At 39.9% G+C, this 19,309-nt stretch overlaps 3 protein-coding genes and 1 pseudogene across 4 annotated transcripts; 3 read left to right on the top strand and 1 right to left on the bottom strand.

The window, feature by feature from the left end:
• Nucleotides 1–84: 84 nt before the first annotated feature.
• On the top strand, nt 85–2,446 carry LOC104415257 (annotated as a pseudogene).
• Nucleotides 2,447–4,689: 2,243 nt separating this feature from the next.
• LOC104447958 (G-type lectin S-receptor-like serine/threonine-protein kinase At5g24080) lies at nt 4,690–9,812 on the bottom strand. 2 transcript variants are annotated; one of them, XR_726152.3, is made up of 6 exons: nt 9,092–9,812; nt 6,900–8,221; nt 6,597–6,777; nt 5,949–6,402; nt 5,251–5,821; nt 4,690–5,090 (listed from the first exon to the last, which is right to left on the bottom strand). XR_726152.3 is itself a non-coding variant. In XM_010061717.3 (5 exons), exons 1-5 carry the CDS (start codon nt 9,364–9,366, stop codon nt 5,483–5,485), a joined length of 2,571 nt encoding a protein of 856 aa, XP_010060019.2. In that variant the 5' UTR covers nt 9,367–9,812; the 3' UTR covers nt 4,690–5,482. The 2 variants fall into 2 exon arrangements, 1 of the variants encoding a protein (XP_010060019.2); XM_010061717.3 differs by having other exon boundaries at nt 4,690–5,821.
• Nucleotides 9,813–12,424: 2,612 nt separating this feature from the next.
• Nucleotides 12,425–13,179, top strand: LOC104447972. Its single transcript, XM_010061730.3, has one exon. The coding sequence runs from the start codon at nt 12,555–12,557 to the stop codon at nt 13,050–13,052; it is 498 nt and encodes a 165-aa protein (XP_010060032.2). The 5' UTR covers nt 12,425–12,554; the 3' UTR covers nt 13,053–13,179.
• Nucleotides 13,180–15,190: 2,011 nt separating this feature from the next.
• LOC104447982 lies at nt 15,191–19,007 on the top strand. Its single transcript, XM_010061742.3, has 4 exons — nt 15,191–15,648; nt 16,455–16,607; nt 17,141–17,206; nt 18,272–19,007. Exons 1-4 carry the CDS (start codon nt 15,478–15,480, stop codon nt 18,938–18,940), a joined length of 1,059 nt encoding a protein of 352 aa, XP_010060044.1. The 5' UTR covers nt 15,191–15,477; the 3' UTR covers nt 18,941–19,007.
• Nucleotides 19,008–19,309: the final 302 nt, after the last annotated feature.

Raw genomic sequence — 19,309 nt, forward strand, 5'->3', positions numbered from 1 at the left:
GAGGGAAATCGGGACACGTACAGGGTGGTGGGTGAGCTAAACTTTGAAAAAATAGGCAGATCAAGTGGTCGGCTTCTGGATAGGATGGGGGACATGCATAGAACTACCGGGGTACGTGTTTGAATCTCTACGGTCTTCACGGACCGCTGGCGACGAGAGAGAGCAAGAATGGCCCATGAAATTCACGTATTTCCTACTGTGGTCTCCATGAAAATGCTCCGCGTAGTTTTATGTCCACACTGGTCATGTAGCATGGGCTTATAAATATTTTAATTTTACATATATTAGAATAGAGTCTTTGCAGTTAGAGAATTAATGAGATTTCTAACGAGTTGGGATTTTAAAAATTGCTTCAAAATACATTACGTTATAACTCTTTTAAGTAAACAAATATCACCAACCACTAAAATTGTAATTCTTGGGTGAGAATATATCATTTTAATTTGAAAAAATAATTTTTTTTTTCATTTTTTTTATGAGAACAGAAGATCTGAAATATATACAGGTTCTTGAGTAACACATCGCACATCATTTTACCTCAATATATTTATCAAATTAATACCTTTTTTCAGAGAACGTAGCTCATTGACAAAATTGAGGCGACTAATATTAATTGGCCCGTTAGTTTTACTCTTTTCTAAGAGATTGATAAATGTACCGGATGTGTTGTAGATGTTTTTTTTTTCCCTCTCTCGAAACTCAATAGGGAGCATAGATTATATACAAAAATGAAATATGTACATTCAAAAGGTATGCCCATTATTATATTCATATACATACACATGCAAATTGGAAAGTATTCAAAGCACATAAGTACTAAATCTCTATGATTTTTCCCTTCTTGTACTTGAAAATGGAAAAGCCATATGTATTTATCTTAATTTCACTCCTTCGCATATTTATTTTTTAGAATGAAAAGAGCACGGTGTGGTTTGGAACTATAAATAAAATCTTTTAAAACATTATCTGATTAGTCTCCACGGACCTGTTTTTATACCCTTTTCTTATTATTTAAGGAAGTACAGGCAAAGTCATGGTTGGGATCGGTTGTGGGGGAGAAGGAGATCAAGCAAGTAAACCCCAATGACTGAACTTTGACAATCCAGGTCTTTTTCGTGTAGAGACAAGTCACTCATCTTTGGCCGATTCATATTAAATGACTATGGCATTAATGGTTTGGACTCGTGGCAGCGGAAGGTCCACGCCGTGACATCACTTTGCCAAAGATTTTCTACATTGAAAATGGAATATACATTATATATGTACACAAACACATCAATGCGAGTGTTCATTAATCACTCTAATCTCTCCAATAATTCATCCTATTGACGGTTCTAACGCTTTCTTTTTACCATGTGTACTGAGTTACAAGGAAACGGGGATGTATCGTGTATTAGAAATTTTCTTTGGTAGAGCAAACTCTCGTAATAACAATCAATATCAATGCTCGTTTAGTGAACATTTAAGATAAGATCTAGAAGATTTTACTCGTATATCAAGTATATGTTCATAGCTTTACAATTCCAGGTTCCGTTCTCTTAGTAAGTGCGAGCAAAGCAAATTAACATAAATGCAAGGCAATTAGCTTAGAGATGCTGATTTTTGCTAGGGGAACTAATGCCGGAGGAATCGCAAATTAATGGGACCGAAACGGGAATGAAGGCTCTCTGGCCGGATCTTGTGCGTCCGGTAAATATGCACTTGTTATCATAGATTTTCTTGCTGTATTTGGAAAAGGCCGAATCCTGTCATCAACCTTGCCGTTCATCGTGACCCGTCCGTCAATGTTTGCACTCAGCTGAGTCCCGGAACGAAGTCGTGCCAAGCCAAGGGCATCAAGGTCATGCTTTTCATCATCGGAAGCGCCGGTAGCTATATGCTGGCCTCGTCCGAGGATGCTCGGATGGTTGTGCCTGATCTCTAGAACAACTTCTTGCGAGAAAAGTCATTTTTGCAGCCGCTTGGAGATGCGGTTCTGGATAGCATCGACTTCGTCGTTGAAGGAGGCATGAGCCAGCACTGGGATGAACTCGTGACGTACCTTTCCGGGTATAGCAGACTCGGTAATAGGAAGGTGTACCTGACAGCCGCTCCGCAATGTCCTTTCCCCGATGCATGGATCCGGAATGCCCTGAAGACAGTACTTTTTGGACTTGGTTTAGTTCAGTTCTATAACAATCCGCCGTGCGAGTACATTCCCAGTGATGTGGCCAACCTTGAAGAAGCCTGGAAACAGCTGACTTCGACTATTCTGGCTAGCAAGATTTTCCTCAGTTTACGGGCCGCGCCTCAAGCCGCTGGCAGTGGCTTTATCCCTGCAGCCGAATTTACCTTGAAAATTCTTCCAAATCTCGAGAGTCCAAAGAAATACGGTAGTATCATCTTATGGTCTATGTATCACGACGATTTCTCTGGTTGCAGTGCCTCCATCAGCGGCGACGTTTAAAATTTGATGACTTCGCCATAGAGAAATAGCTGTATGAGGATTGTTGGATGTATGCCCTAAAGTTATTATGTAATAGTTACATATTAGTGATTTCAGTTGTACTTTCATCATTATTATTTAATTAATGGCAATGACGTATTCATTCATTTGTCCAATTATTTTATATTTATAAATGATTCCATAAGATTAGTTGCAACTAGACATATTATTGAAACGTCAAGAATATATGTGACGGATTCATAGTTAGACTGAATCTTTAAATCATTCCCGGATAATGAATTATTGAGTGGATATTAATAATCCAATTGAGACCGGTGTGTTCTTAACTTCGCCATTAAGTATTAGATACTTAAGGGAATGATGAGTCATATGTCATTGGGCATTATGATGCATGAGTTAGAACACAGGTGTTTGTATTAAACAAGTTCACTGAACGTGACGCATATGGAACGGTTAGCGACATTGAAACTTTTAGCGTGGTCAATGTCTAATTGTTCATGCTTTGGTCTTGTGTAAATAATCCTTAGACCTGAGGCACAATGTTAACTTGTGTGTTGAACAACTATGGTTCACAGGTGCACATAATGCTGGGTCGTTGATCCGTCTTTCTACCCGATGGTCATACTTCGTTCATATACGAAGTTGCACGTGTACGTAATATGAAATCTGTCTCCTTGTTACATGCAATGTATAATAATGATGTTATATGCGATCTAATTATGACATTGCATTGAAATCCTCGACTGAGTTGTAACCGAAAATAAAATTGTTTATGTCTCGAATAAAATGCATGTCAATTAGATTTGTGCATATGATCGAATTAATAATTTGACAAATATTCCATGGTCTTTGTTTGATCGGGACATAGTAAGACAGAGGGATTGAATTACATTGTAACCAAAACTGATAGGTTCATTATGTTCTTAAAATATTCACACTATCTGGGTAGCCATGACATATTGCTAGATATCAATCATGACATTATGTTATTAAAATATTCACACTATCTAGGTAGCCATGACATATTGCTAGATGTCAATCATGACTTGTAGGACCCAAAGATTAATCGAGACAATTAATTCTTTTGGAAGCACTAATGTGTTAGTATAAGTCTTACTACCAGCTTAGTGATGAACCTAGGGATGTTACACATCATAAACAATTAAGATAACGTGGAACAAGAAATAAATATTGTTGCAAATGTGTTTGCAATTACTATAATCAAATTGAGTCGATTTGAAATTAAATTAAATGAGATTTAATTTAATTTGTATTAAAGTCACGAGCCTACTTGCATATGATGCACACGCATGTCCAAAGTGAATATATATGTTAATGTGTTCCAATTATACATATAAAGATTATGTTCTTTTTATTTTAAGGAGATTGATTATTTATTTATTCATTCTTTTAATTAATTAATTAAAGTTGAAATGGTCAGCAATTCTTGCTGACCGTTTGGCACGAATAATCGTGCGCATGCAGGAAGCAACCGTGCATGATGGTCAGCAAACCATCATGCACGTTTGCACGTTTGCTTCGTGCATGATTGTGCACGCAACCGTTGCTGATCCGTGAAGAAGAAAAGCCCCATTCTGCTCAAGCGGCAAAAAAGGGTGGTGGTTTTCTTCTTGTTCCGTATCGGTCTTTTCACCATCAAAAACATATTAAATTCTGCTAGTTGTTGAAAAGATAGCAAAGTGTGTATTCTTGTGTTTTTGAGAGACGCGAGAAAGAAGTGTTCTTTCGTTTGGGCCGTGACTATAATACATCAACGATACGGCGGATCGTTTCCATAAGATTGCTAGCACAATCGTAGTGATGAATATCTGAAAGTTCTCTCTTCCATTCGACGTTCGTTGTTGGTGTGTTTGAACTAGATGTCCGACGTTTGTGGAGCTTGAACTATAGAATATCCGAACCAATTCGTAGAAAGCGCGCTTCGAAAGGTAATTTGTTTAACTCCCTTTTTATATTCAGATTTTTGATTAAAACGCACGAATAACGCTTCCGGAGAATCATGTATAAAATATATCTTTGTTTACGTTGCGTTCTTTATGTTAATTTTACTTATACATGATTCATGAAACACTAACAATTTTGAGATCTAAACATTAATTTACTTGTTCTTAACAAATGCACGGTACATCTTTTTGAAGTGGTTTTTTTTTTTTTTTTTTTGTAAATGGTAAAAATTATATTAACTAAAGCCAAAGAGAAGCAAGAAGCTATACAACAAGAACTTGGTATCAAAAACTTACACTCACGAGGACAAGAACAGTCAGAGTGAGTGGAAGGGTGCCAAGGTAAAACAAGACCACCTGCACATGAGTAGAGGAAAGCCAAAACAGCAGCAAAAGCAAACCAAACGGCCTACACAGGGAGCAAAAAGAACAAAGAGCCCAACAACAACACAAGTGCAGAGTGAAGAACCCCATGATAAGATTGGTAGGTGAGTGATCAGTCCGCCAAAATGAAAGAGTTTATAGATCAGCAATGCAGCAACCTATAATTCGTGGTGTTGGGAGGGACCTGTTAATGCTTTGTACGACCTTCTCCAATTGCACCTTCATAGTTAAGAGGGATGGTGGCCTACCCCTAAAGATAATATAATTCCACTCCTTCCAAATGATATTGCATAAGGCTGCAAAAGCAAACCAGCCAATGGTGGAACAGAAAGAATTCACAAATAAATACTTGATCGCCCAGTGCAGGTAATCCACTCAAAATTAAATCTTTTTGAAGTGTTTATCTCTAGCATTTTAATTGATTAAGGTTTGTGGGCAGGAGTAAAGGAAACATACTCGATCATTACAGGTTGGCTATGGGTTATCAATGATCTTCTGGAGAATTAGAATCGGATTGATTCTGACAATCCCATGCTGCCCTTTGACAATCAGCTATACTCGCAAAAGTTGCGATGAATCTATTTCATTTGTTTGGCCGCTCATTCCTCTAATCCTGTCTATTATATCTGGTGACATTGTCGAGTAGCTACGTGTTGATTGGCCACTCATTCCTCTAGTCCTGTCTATATTATCTGGGCGACATTGTCGAGTAACTACATGTAGCATTAGTCGATAGATGAGTGGTGATGGTAGAAGAGCTGAACTGATTATATTCTCTTTTCATTGTCCTGTAGACTTGATCTAGCCCTTCTTCAACTAATTCAAGAACAGTCTGTGGCATTGGAGGCGCGCTGATCTCCATCGAGCCATCTAGCATCCTCACCACTTCCCCCATTGTAGGTCTCATGAACACTTCATCTTGAATGCACCAGAATGCGACTTTCAATGCTCTTATTAGCTCTTCCTCATGCACAGACCCTTTTAGTCGTCTATCCGCCACTTTAATCGGTGTTCCCTTTGTCATTTCCTGCGAAGAGGTCATCAGGATTAATAATAGTGAAAGCATATGAAAAGAAAGAATGCACCAGATCTGCTATAAAAGGAAACGTGAACACTATTAACCGGTATTAATTCTCTCGTTTGAGAGAGGATACCTTAAAAGCCCAGCCAGGGTAGAAGAAGTCATGAGTGTCGAAAGACATGTCCAGGTTTCTCCGTCCTCCGATGATCTCCAAAAGAAGCATCCCATAACTATAGACATCGGCCTTTACTGTGATAGGCCGGTTGCTAACCCATTCTGGAGCCAAGTAGCCTCTAGTTCCTCTCACCATGGTCATGACATGTGAGTGCTCCCTCCCCATCAACTTAGCTAGCCCAAAATCCGAAACTTTGGGACAGAAATTCTCATCCAGTAGAATGTTTTCTGGCTTAATGTCGCAGTGTATGATCCGGTTCCTACACTGCTCATGAAAGTATGCAATCCCTTGTGCCATCCCGATGGCTATGTGGAAGCGGGTTTGCCAATCTAGCAATCTGTCTCGTGAGCTGAGCGAAGGGAAAATCCACTTGTCCAAGGACCCATTTTTCATAAACTCGTAAACGAGAAGCCTGTCCATTACCAATCAAGCAATCGAGAAGAAAAAAAATGAAAAGTTCAGTTTATAGTCAGGATTCTCTAGTATGACTAAATTAAATATACAAAGCCAAATGAGCACATGGCTTTTCTCACTGACTGGTATGCAAAGTTATGCAAATCAAGCTTTTTATGCTCCCAAAGTACTTCATGGGTATGGTTTTTATACCTGTGTGGCCCATCAGAGCAATATCCGCATAAACGAACCAAGTTCACATGATGCATTGAACCGATAGTGTTCACTTCAGTTATGAACTCTGCCTCACCATGAGGTAAAACCTTGTCAAGCTTCTTCACTGCGATTAGAGTTCCATCTGCAAGGCTTCCCTTATACACACTTCCGAATCCCCCTGCAAATAACACAGTATACACTACATTAATAGTCTCAGATCACAGACTAAAGCTGTTTCCCCTATGCTTCCTTTGCTCTGTTTGGCTATGGCACACAGAGTTTAGCACTATCAGCACTTACCTGTTCCAATTAGCTGTGAGAAGTTGCTGGTGCGAATTTGCAAGTCCCGGTAAGTGAAATTCATTGGCGCACCAGACAAAGTTAATAAGGAACTTTCCATTGCCTTCCTAAGCAACCTCCTCTTGTTGACAGTGTAGTACAACAATGAACAGAGTAGACCTATGAGAACCACCATGACAAGCACAACCGGAAGAATCACTACTTCATTGCGGTCAATTTTTGCTGAGCCGTCAGATGTGACTTTCACGAATAAGGTCGAACTGGGGTCCTCAAACCCACCAAAATCCAAGCTCTTAAGTACCCAACAGTAAGGGTTTTCGTTTTCATCATCCAGTCCATAAACAGAAGCAACACATTCGCAATCTGATAAACAAGCATCACCGCACTTTGAAATTGTAGCTACATCACTGTAGTTTGCTATGACAGAATGATCGGAGAAATAGTATTTTGTCTGTTGAACCACTGATATTCTAAACTCAGATGTTTGATTTGTATTTTCTGAATTGCATTTCCCAATCCGGGAAGAATTTTCTGAGCACGGTTCATCAGAGCCAACTTTAGAACTTCCTAGCAGGCATGTACAAGTAGCACTGGTTTTGCTTCTGTCCAAATTGCAAATCCCATTTCCACAAATCCCAGCTATAGTGCAAGGATCTGAAATGGCGGCCCAGTCAGGTACCCATTGGCTAGAACCGTTCACATTGTTATCCCATTGGTATAACCTTAAATTTCCATTTGTCTCAAGAACCAATCTCCTAAGAACAGACGGCCGAGTTGATCGGTTAACAGCGGAAGGCAACCCTTCATCATCGCCATTGTTTTGATACACATAGACTGCTCCGTCAGCTGAATCACCATACACAATCCCAAAACTTCCCGCCTCATCTAGTACCACTACCGCTTGTCCTGTCACATTGGATATGTCAGGTCCGTGCCAATAAGAGTAGTTAGAGTAAAATTCAGGGGAGGGATCATAGCTTCCAGGCAAGTGGTATGTGAGCATGAGGCTTAGCGACGCCGGTTGTTGAAGCATTTTGAAAGTGTAGTAACCGCCATGTAAGGGAGAAGTCGCCGAGGTGAGCTCGAGAGAGACGGTTAGTGGTTGGTTAGGGAGGAGTGTGTTGGTCGGATGCGAAAAGCTCTGCCATACCATGTGGTCAGTGCCGTTGTGGAGGATGAAGTTGCCAGCTTCAGACATGGTTGCTGATTGCACACCGGAGTTGGAGGTATTGGAAGTCCATACGGTGGTGGTGCCGTCGGAGAGGACAAGGTTCCCTGTGGCGTCGAGCTCGAGGATTGCGTTTTGGCTCACCGGGGAGTTTCTATATGGAGAGGATTGTAACAGAGAGAATGAAAATGGCTGACTTAAAATTCATTATATAAACCTGCAGAAGCTCTTGTAAAGACTAGAGATGGAGAAAGAATTTTGTGCTTTCTTCCATTAACAAAGTCACAGACCAGACTGGGAACCTTACAAGACAACTGAAATGCAGTGAACGTACAAAAGTAGATTTGACATGCTAACTCTAATTCTACAACCAGTTAAATTACAAATGTAGCACGAATTAGACAAGCCGCTTTCATTGATCAAGAGAATTCTATAAGCCTCTGTAGCTCCTCATTATGTCCATGTCTTGGTTTTCAAAGTTAAGGACTCTTGAGTAAGTCTTAATGATTGATCATTTAACCTCTTTTCCACATTCTGGTATCTTTCGAGAAAAGATTTTCTTCGTCTCTGTCCCTACTGCTCACTTTCCTAAACATCAAGTTATTAAGGAAATTCTTCAAGCACCTGTTCCTTCAAAAACTACCCACCATTGGTCTTGTTGAATTCGCTGTAAGAATATACGACCTGAACTTATGAGAAGACTTTGGCTAGACCCTTTGCTCTTTGCTACTGCTGGGTAAAATTTAAGACATGTTCACCGAAAAAACTGTCTACAATCATCTGTCGTAGAATGAAACGTACAGGTTACATCTCAAGAAACATGGCATGCATAATTGATATTCACAGCTTGTAGAACTAGTGGACAAATATTTGAAGGACAAGAGGTCTGCATAAAATGGCAACTCTTTAAGCATTGGCATTCCTGTGAACTTATGAACAAAGCGGTATATTGCAGAAACATTTCACTACAACCAAGTGACATTTACTAATGGGAGAGGCATAATGATGACAGCTTTCGATTTACCGGTTAGCCGACCAAACTAGGGTCCGGTCACCAGGAAGCTGCGCGAACCAAACTGCCAACTGAAACTGGTCGTGTCTTCCATCCACAGTGGCAAAACCAAAAGCAAAGGTCCCATTATCAGAAACCCAAGCTCGGTCCTGGCTAGCCGCCAATCTCGAGCCCAAGCTTACCTCACCAGCCACGGCCGTGCACCATCCGAACCCATGTAGAAGGACTACCCACAGTGCCAAAACCCACGAACGACAAGGAGAAGCGCAAAGCTTTATATTCCACATGAAGGTTGAAGGTTCTTACGTCACTAGGTAAAGCCTCTGTGTTGGGAGCGAGCGAGGTGGCTCTTCCCTCTGGAGTGGCAAGTTCATGTTCGTGATCGCAGAAATGCACGCGTATATCTGGGGAAGCTGATTACAATGTGAAACGGAATGATACTTCAAAGAGGGATAGGACAAAAGGGAGGGAAAACAGGACCCGCTTTAGATGGTGGTTGAACTAAACTTTGACAAATTAAGCAGATCAAGCGGTCGCTTGTGGAAAGATAAAACTTGCTTGCAGGAGCTTGGCAAGAGGAATTAGGATTTGTTAACTCCTCTAAAGCACACCGATTCTCTTACGTGCGACTTCTTCCTAACCCAAATTTTGAATCTTTCATGCCGAAAGAGGGTGATCCAGAATGCTACAAATCCTAATAATGTCAGATCATTGGAAGACAATAGAGTAAATTAGTGTTGCTAAAAATTCAACGAAAGGGTCAGTGTAATGTCTGGATACCAATATAGTTAATAAACTCGTTAAGATGGGCAAAAGGTCAAGATGATCTGGAACGCCCAAAAAATTCTACCAGCCTGCTATTGAACAATTGAAACAAGACAAAGTACTTAAATTTCTCAAGAAAGAGAGATGAACACTTTCTTTAAATGTGGAATTAATTTTTATATTTTCTTTCTATTATACATGGGCCAGGGATTTCCCTGTCTGTAATAGAGAAGTTTCCCCTCTTAATGATGGAAGTTGAGGCAAAGTCAAGATAGGGATCGATTGTGGGGGAGACAGAGATCAAAAAGTAAACCCTGTAAATTGACCTCTGGAAATTTAGGTCATTTTTTGAAGAGATAAATCACTCTTTTCTGGCTGATTTAGAAAATGTAACTTTGACATTAACGGTTTGGACTCTTGGGAGCTAATGGTCCCATCCTTGACGTGACTTTTGGAAAACGAACTGAAAATGACATTGATAGTTCAAAAAAATTTGTCCCATATATTGTTCTTGAATATTTAGTTTATTTAATATGATCTTAAATCATTTGTAAATTTTAATTTAGTCATTTGATTGGATCAAATAAGGGACAAAGTCATCACAGTCTTTAAACTATTGTAAAATGTGCAATTCAATATCATAACTACTGCAAAATGTGCGATCTAATTCCTTAAGAATAAGGCAAAAATTCGAGAATAAATTGCGAGTTGGAGTAAGGCATACCAAACAAAAAGAAATTCCTAAACTTTCAATCCGTTTGATCTAGTTCCTCAAATTTTCATAATAAAGTCAAATCAATCTTTATATTATTCACAAGTTTCCATAATTAAACTATTGCTCGAATTCAGAATATCTTTTCATTTCAATCCATTTTTTATATCAACAAAAAAAATAATGCTATATCTTTATTCCATTTTGACTTTTTTGGTCTTTATAATTATTATGGTAGCTCCATTTTCAAGTCTAATTTAATTTATGAGTTGCATAATTGTAAAAGTAGAACTTCATTTGGAGTCGCATTGGATTTGATAGTTTTGCTATTTTAAGACAAAGTGTGCTTACGAGGATATCTAGAAAAGATATCAGTTTATCTATAAATATTCATACTTATATTAATCTTCCTCATCTTTTACATAAATATAAATTTCAAGTTTTTGTGATATATATTTTCTTAATTAAGTTTTGTTAAATGTGTGTGTTTTATTTTTGTAAGACTACGAGCCCCTTCTTTTTCCCCTCCTTCTCATTCTCCTTCTTTTTTCTTCTCCTTCTCCTTCTTCTTCTTCTTATTCTAAACAGACCAATTTCAATCATCAATGGATAATGGTAGAACAAGTTTGACAAGAGCCTAAACTCCTCCTCCTCCTCCTAAACAAAACAATTTCAATCATCAATAGGCAACGGTAGAACAAGTTTGACAAGAGTCTAAACAAAGTAAATCTCAAAGGGGTTGAAGAAGTTTGGCAAGCCAATTGGGGAGAAGTGATATTTTTCAATGGGTTCTGCGATCCAACAGTAGAACAAGTTTTATAGGAGCCTAAACAAAGTAAATCCCCGAGGAGTTGAAGAAGCTTGGTAAGCTAACTAGGGAGAAGAGATCTTTTTGGATGGGCTCTAGCGATCCAACGATAGAACAAGTTTGACAAGAGTCTAAACAAAGGGGTTGAAGAAGTTTGGCAAGCCAATTGGGGAGAAGGGATCTTTTTCAATGGGTTCTGCGATCCAACAGTAGAACAAGTTTTATAGGAGCCTAAACAAAGTAAATCCCCAAGGAGTTGAAGAAGCTTGGCAAGCTAACTAGGGAGAAGGGATCTTTTTGGATGGGCTCTAGCGATCCAACGATAGAACAAGTTTGACAAGAGTCTAAACAAAGTAAATCTCAAAAGAGTTGAAGAAGCTTGGCAAGCCAACTAGGGAGAAGGGATTTTTTCAATGGGCTCTCGTGATCCAATACATCACTTGATTGTGCTAGCGGGGCGATGAACCAATGAAGCTCATCTGAAATGGGCCAGCAAAGTCTTAGAACTATCCCCTAAAATTAGGGCCCATGTGTTGGGTGATAAGCCATTCACTCGAGCTAATTTTCTCTTGCTTTACAAGAGCCTAAACAAAGTAAATCCCCAAGGCTGCGTTTGGTCGACCGGATAAAAACCAAGATAAGATATGTTTTATCTTATCCCGTGTTTGATAGCTATCTAGGATAGGATAAGGTCGGATATGAACGGGATATAGACCGGATAAAAAAATCCGAGGGGGGTGGGATAAGGTCAGATAAGATTTCTTTTATCCCAAACATAAAACCCTATGTTTTTGTTTTTTCTCTGTCGTTCATCCACAAATGACTTTGTTTCCAATGTATCAACGTTGAAGCCTTCTCCTCAATAGCTCTTCGATTCTCATTGAAATTTTACGAAAGCATTCTTCCTTCACCAAGGTAAGACCCCCCTGTCCGCTGGCGATCGCCTGTCGGTCACCCTCCTGATCGATTCCCCCCACCACATTTCTGCTTCACCTTCCATCTCCGATTTTCCATCAATTGCTTCATCTTCGCTTCTCTTCAACCAACTCATCACCACCGCCATCGGCAGGGATGGCGCCGCCACCGGCGGTGGCGTGAATCCCCTCCGTTGACCGAACCCAAATTCGAGTCCGAGCAGTCGCGGCTCAGGTTGAAGCAAAACGACATTGGAGAGGGCAGAAGAAACTTTCATGGGTCTTGGTCCCAAACAGCCTCAGTTTTGCTTGAAGTGGCCATGGGACATCCACCGGAACCCCACTGACCCCAAAGGTTGTAGCTTTGAAACTCCATGGTTGTTCAAGTCTTTGCAGAACGTGGGCTCTTTGGCTTCCAATCTCCTCGTCTCCGCCTTAAAACCCCCTCTTTCTCATGACCCATCTTCTCATTCGTCGCCCTTGGTCGCTGGAGACAGTAAAGGCAAGGTCTTGAAGTCGCAAAACAAAGGCTTGAGCACTAAAGAGCAAGGGGAGGCAAAGAGGGCGTTTGCCTCTGCTTTGGCCAGTCGGAAAGAGGCCATTGTGATTGAGTTCTACTCGCCCAAGTGCAAACTGTGTAGTTCTCTGCTCAAGTTTGTTCTGGAGGTGGAGGGGCAGAATTCGGATTGGCTAAACATTGTTATGGCCGATGCAGAGAATGAGATGTGGCTTCTTGAGGTGCTTTCATCTATCTTCCCCTTTCGAGTCTTTTAAGTTGTCATGTGCTATTACTGAGATTTGGGAATTTAAGGATTGTTTGTACAGTTTAGTTCTCTTTGAGGGATGGTTCTTTTGTATGTTGTGATGGAAGGTCTTTCAGCAACAAATTGAGTACGTTGTTCAAATATTTGAGGATATTCGACTTTAAATCTGTAATTCACCAAATGATAGATTGGATAAGATATGAGGATATCCGACTTTAAATCCATAGTTCATCAAATAATTGATGTGATATGAAGAAATTCATGGATTTTTTTATCATATCCTATCCAGTCTTATCCCATTTACAAATCCGGACGACCAAATGCAGTCCAAGGAGTTGAAGAAGCTTGGCAAGCTAACTAGGGAGAGGGATCTTTTTGGATGGGCTCTAGTGATCCAATGATAGAACAAGTTTGACAAGAGTCTAAACAAAGTAAATCTCAAAAGAGTTGAAGAAGCTTGGCAAGCCAACTAGGGAGAAGGGGTTTTTTCGATGGGCTCTCGTGATCCATCCATCACTTGATTGTGTTAGCGGGGCGATGAACCAAGAAAGCTCATCTGAAATGGGCCAGCAAAGTCTTAGAATTATCCACTAAAATTAGGGCCCATGTCTTGGGTGATAAACCATTCACTCGAGCTAATTTTCTCTTGCTTTCCAGCGGAGGCGGCAATGAGGCATACGTGATTTCATTTTTATTAATTTTGGATCATTGACTTTAGTGCTTGATAATATACAAATTTAACTATATTCAATCAAGAAAACACGAAATACAAAAACTTAAAATTTGTATCTATCTAAAAAATTGGAAACAAGATTTGGATTAATATAAGTACAAGTATATATAGACAAAGTAATATCATTTCTAGACATCTTTACGGAAACCCAGACTAAAAATAACAAGATTATCAATCCATTATGACTCGAGGCTTTACTTTTGCTATCATAGAGAGTATTGGCTAAATATGCTCAAATAAAACTATCGTAATTTCTATAAGAACAAAAAAGATCAAAAGGAGATCAAAAGGAAATCAAAATGGAATTTTCTTTGTTGGCTCAGGAAATGTGTTGAAATATAAAGATATTCTAAAAGGCAGGTAAGGGTGTAATTATGAGAGCTTGTTTGAATAATTGATTTGACTTTGTTATGGAAAGTTGAGGAATTAGATTGAATAGAACAAAAGTCGAGGAATTAGATTGCACAATTGAAGATAGTTTATGGATTGGATTGCACGTATCGCAATAGTTTAGGAAGTCAAGGACTTACAGTGACTTTCTCCCTTATTTGATCAAATAAAAGGACTGCATTGAATATTAAGAAATTGTTTGGGGACCACATTAAATTAATTAAAAATTCATGGATCATATTATGCATAGAACCAAAATCTATGGATTATTGATGTTATCCTCCAAAATGAAATATATTTGTATACTACACACATCCATGCAAGTTTTTTCTTTTCTCTTTATTGGATTCATTGTATTAAGAGCTAACCAATTCTTCCGGGGAAAAGAAAAGATCGGTACTTATGACCACATGTACGGGTCCTAAGGAAACGGGGACACAAAATAAGGCAATTAATCCAAAGCCGATTGACACAAAATAAGGCAATCAATTAGCTTTAGCTAAGTTATTTCTTGGCAAAAGGAATTATAGGAAACAGCAAATGCTCCTACGACACGCCGTTTCAGTGGTGGTGATGAAACGGCCTGCATTTCCCCAGCGAGAGAAAGGCTGCATTGAAATTGAGGGTGATCAATTTTCGATCCAATCTGATTTTAAAGTAGGACCAGGAAAATTGGTTTTCAAAAATCAAAATTGAGGATTGGATTAGAAATTGGATCGCACCTTTGTCCTTGATCCAATGGAATGATCATTTATTTTTTCTATTATTTTTTCATTACTTTTTTTTTTCTCAAACTCGAAATCAGATCGAAATAGTAGTTACTTCACATTTTATTAATTTTTTAAAAATAATAAAATAAAAATATATATTCGATTGGTCCGATCCACTTTAATTCTTCTTTAGAATCGGAGCCTGTATTGTCTAAACACCAATTTTACATTTAGGAAGCGGGAGCCGGACCAATATTTTTAAGAATCAGGACAAACTAGCCGATCCAGTCTGGACACTTTTCAATTTAGGCGGCTGGTTTTGCAAACTCCAAATTAGAACCTCGCCTTGTCTCATTTTCGCAACTTGCCACTCGATATCAACAACGACGACGCCGTAGCTGTCACCGGGCCACGACCCCCGCGCCTTCACGGCACCTCCGTGCCCGAACGAACCACCAGCAGCAAGCAGTCGACCAACCGGTCTTCGCCGCCATCCATCCCTCCCCCTCCCTCTCGTGCCCGGCCGAATCCGATGCTCGGAATCGGAGCGTCGCTTCCAATCTGATGCATGCTCCGCCTCGAACCCGCCGGTGCTTGCCTCGATGCCGCGCCCTTGCGTCCCCTGCGCCGCCTCTCGCGCTCCTCCTCCTCCCCTCCTCCTCTCTCCCTCCGCCTCTCGGCTTAGGGTTTTGAGGCGGCGCTCCGCGGCCACTTCCCTCGCCGTCGCTCGCCGCTCGCCCTTCGCTACCTCGCTCCACAAGCCTTCGAAGCAGGTAAAGCTCTCCAAAGTTCGGTAATTCCCGTTTCGCGAGTTCGAATTTGCGAGAAAAACGGAGTTGATTTGAGCTGATGGTCTTGGTGGCGGGCGGTTATTGTTGTTGAATCCGCGATTCTTGTAGCTGCGGATGAGCTATGATGAGCTTAGTACTTGTAGACTGGCTGAAGATCGGACCTTGTTTGTTCAGTCAGCTGTTATATATCTTGAACGGCACTGGCACGGGTTGAGAGTTACGGAGTGTTACTTCCATTATCTGCGGGTACTGGATTAGATGGGTTTTTGCTGTTTGGTGGGTGGTAGGAAGAACTGATGATGATAAGTCGAGCTCGGGTCGAGAGTTATGTGGTATTAGACTGGATAGCTGTGGAACTTGCATGAGCTTCGGTGGAGAATTGGATGGCTTTGTACTGTTTAATTGGTTTTAGGAAGAATTGATAATGATAACCAATGGAAATATGGAAAGTTATCAGCTCAATGTTCTGTTTGATATCGTCGGAATCGACTATTTTCCTGTCTTTAGTTTAATTGAAGATGGCCTGATGTGAAGCATTATTGTCCTGTTGTACTACTTTTTTTTTTTGCCATTTCCATCATTGAACCAAAAAAAGGATTAACTTCATATTAGGCTCAAGCTACTATATGGCTGATTTTTCATAACCCTGAAGGTAGTTTACTATAACTTCAAATTTTGGGGTTTTAGAGTTTTCTAGCCTTTATGAGAAAAACTGGAAAAACAAGAGTAGCTGTAGAGTGTATTTGTTGTTTCATAATTGGACCTCATTAGTGGTTCTTGTTTTGTAGAGGTGGAGATTTTCATGTTTTCGACCTGATGAATTTGCATCAGAAAATCCTGATTCTGAGTCAGTGGAAGACAAGAGGTTGGAAAAGTTAGAGAACCATGATATTGACCAATCAAATAATGGGAAGAAGAATTGGTTTTCAAGCATCCTTAAGGTAATACTTTTTCTTGATGCAGATATGGGAAGGGCTTCTGCATGATACTGGTGGTCAATTATTGTTTTTGATGTCAAGGACTATGTTACGTGGGCCAGTGAATGCTGTTCTTGATGGTGTGCATTGCCAATTCAATGGTCTGAGTGACACACATGGCTATGATTATTTTCCTGTGCACCCATTTGAGTATGGGATTTGCAGTCATGAGTATCGACTATTGCCTTCTATAGTTTATGATATCCCCATGTGAAGAGCTGCCTGCAGATATGATTAATTTGTTGTTATCAATGCAAATATTATTAATGTTGAAACCATTTCAATGTTACTAAGCTGTGAGTGGCCTATGATTGTGGTCATATTTGCATGATAGCTTAAGTGTTGGAGCTAAGTTGTGCATCTTGACAAAAATGCTTCTCTTTAGGAGGGAAGGCGGATCTGGACAAATATTTTTTGCAACTCCGGTTTTGGAGTAGTTCAAAAGTGATTATAAATCACGTCTTGCGTGTGATATTCAGATGTTCTAAATATTTCAGGTGAGAGATGCAATTTTCAGAGCAAAACCTTGGACGGTGCCATGGACTGCGGAGACAATTCTGCAGGTTTTCCCCAACTATAGCTACTATTAATTTTATTCGATATATACGTATCTTCTTTGTTATTGTTTAATATTATATGTGATATTTTATATAGAGAATCTGTCTTGGACTTCAACACTTTCATGAATAGTGTCTACAATAGTTTTTTATATTGTAAATGTCTATTATGATTTCTCTGGATGTGGTACAGTTATTTATTGAACAAATTGGCAGTCTTCAACTTAATTGTCGTCTACAAATTACCTTGTTTGAACCTATGAGTTACATTTTATGATCTGTCATTTTTTCTCCTCCAGTGAAAAGCTGCAAACTGTGCAAAAGGATTTTAGCCATTAGCGTTTGGAAAAATTGAATATGACAGCATTTCATGTTGGATAGGCTGAGTTGATAAATGTGTTTTCATGAGGGGGCTGTATATTTTAGCACCAACGTAGCACCTTTGGTCCTTTTGTATGTTGTGTTTACAAGCTTTTGGTTTTTCAATGTGCACATGAGCATTTGTGATGCATGTTCTGCTATGGAAGAGACTATGAAAATGAAAGAAAGAAATATTCAATAAGGGCATAGGTGCATGGTCTCTGTTGGATCAACCTTAGTATTTTTTTGGTTCAATGATATCGTGGTGGTTCATGGTAGCCCAAACTGAAGTGGATGTATTTCTCCGTTCTTTCTTTCTTTTTCTGGTTTTTATTTTTGGTATCAATAAGGTACCTGAGGGGTGGGTAGATCATTTACAAGAGATGAAGTCTGCTGGATCCAAAAGTCATGGAACTCTATTTCTCCCAATATTTGAACAATTAAGAAGTGCATGAGCCTTGTGTTACATTTAAGATACTGCCAACCACCCCCCCCTCTTTTTCTTTCTCTCTCGCTCCCTCCCTCCCTCACTGCCTCCCTCTCCCCGTGTTTGTCTGTGAGGGGGTTCGAGCGCACAACTCCAATCTGTGTGTCCAATCAGAGCTTATGCATCAATGTACATAAGATAATGTTCTTCTGTAACTTGGAAATTAATGATATTATAGAATTAAATCAAGACTATAATGGTGGATTTGCTATTTGGTACTGCAGGTAATGCTTCTATGGATTGCATCATTTTGGTTTGTGGGATCTTGGATTATACCTTTCCTGGCTCACATGGGAGGGTTCAGAAAGGAAACCCTAACATACAGAGGCCAAGCACTGTACAGCCTCTTGACTGATGTAGTAGAAGGTCTTGCTGGAATTGCCATCCTCCATCGTTGTCTTGCAAGATTCCGTCCCCTTCCATCCGATTGGTTTAGGTTCAGCCTTAAAGGAAAATGGCACTTTGATGTTGGTCTAGGCTGTCTTATGTTTCCGCTTGTAAACCGTTTGTCTCAAGTCAACCTTAATTTATTGCCTGTTCTTCCCTCTACACCAGTTACAGTCTCCACTGTTGAGCAATCGATAGTTGCACGGGACCCCGTGGCCATGGCCCTTTATGCTGTGGTGGTTTCAATATGTGCCCCAATTTGGGAAGAGATTGTCTTCCGTGGGTTTCTTCTACCTTCCTTGACCAAGTACATGCCAGTATGGTGCTCAATTTTGGTGAGTTCATTGGCTTTTGCTTTGGCTCATTTCAATATGCAGAGGATGCTTCCGCTTATATTCCTAGGAGTGGTGATGGGTGCTGTTTTCGCACGATCGAGGAACTTGTTGGCATCGATGGTGTTGCATAGCCTTTGGAATGCATTTGTATTCTTAGATTTGATGAAATAATATCACCTCAAACTGTATATTCTTTGACCAGCTAGTTGAAAATTGCCATCATTTTTTTCTAATTACATTGCTTCCTTGATTTCTTGTTCTGTTTATTTTGGGGTGGGAAAGTCCCGAGTTCTCTTTCTAACTTACCTTCTTCACACTCCCTCTTCCCTGCCCACGTGCACATACAAACATGCTGCATGACATGTCATGCGGAGAAATGGAAAAGAAGGGCTTGTTCAAAGGGAATAATAGCGCTCCTTTAGTAGAGGCTGGAGGACTGAGGATGTTGAACTTAGAAAAATCTTCTTGTAGGATTTTCTTTTCATCCATCAGTAGCAATTCTCCAGAACTCTCTAGTTCTCTTGTCAGATTTCGTTGTTT

This window comes from Eucalyptus grandis, chromosome 1 (assembly GCF_016545825.1).
Source record: "Eucalyptus grandis isolate ANBG69807.140 chromosome 1, ASM1654582v1, whole genome shotgun sequence".
NCBI lineage: Eukaryota > Viridiplantae > Streptophyta > Magnoliopsida > Myrtales > Myrtaceae > Eucalyptus > Eucalyptus grandis.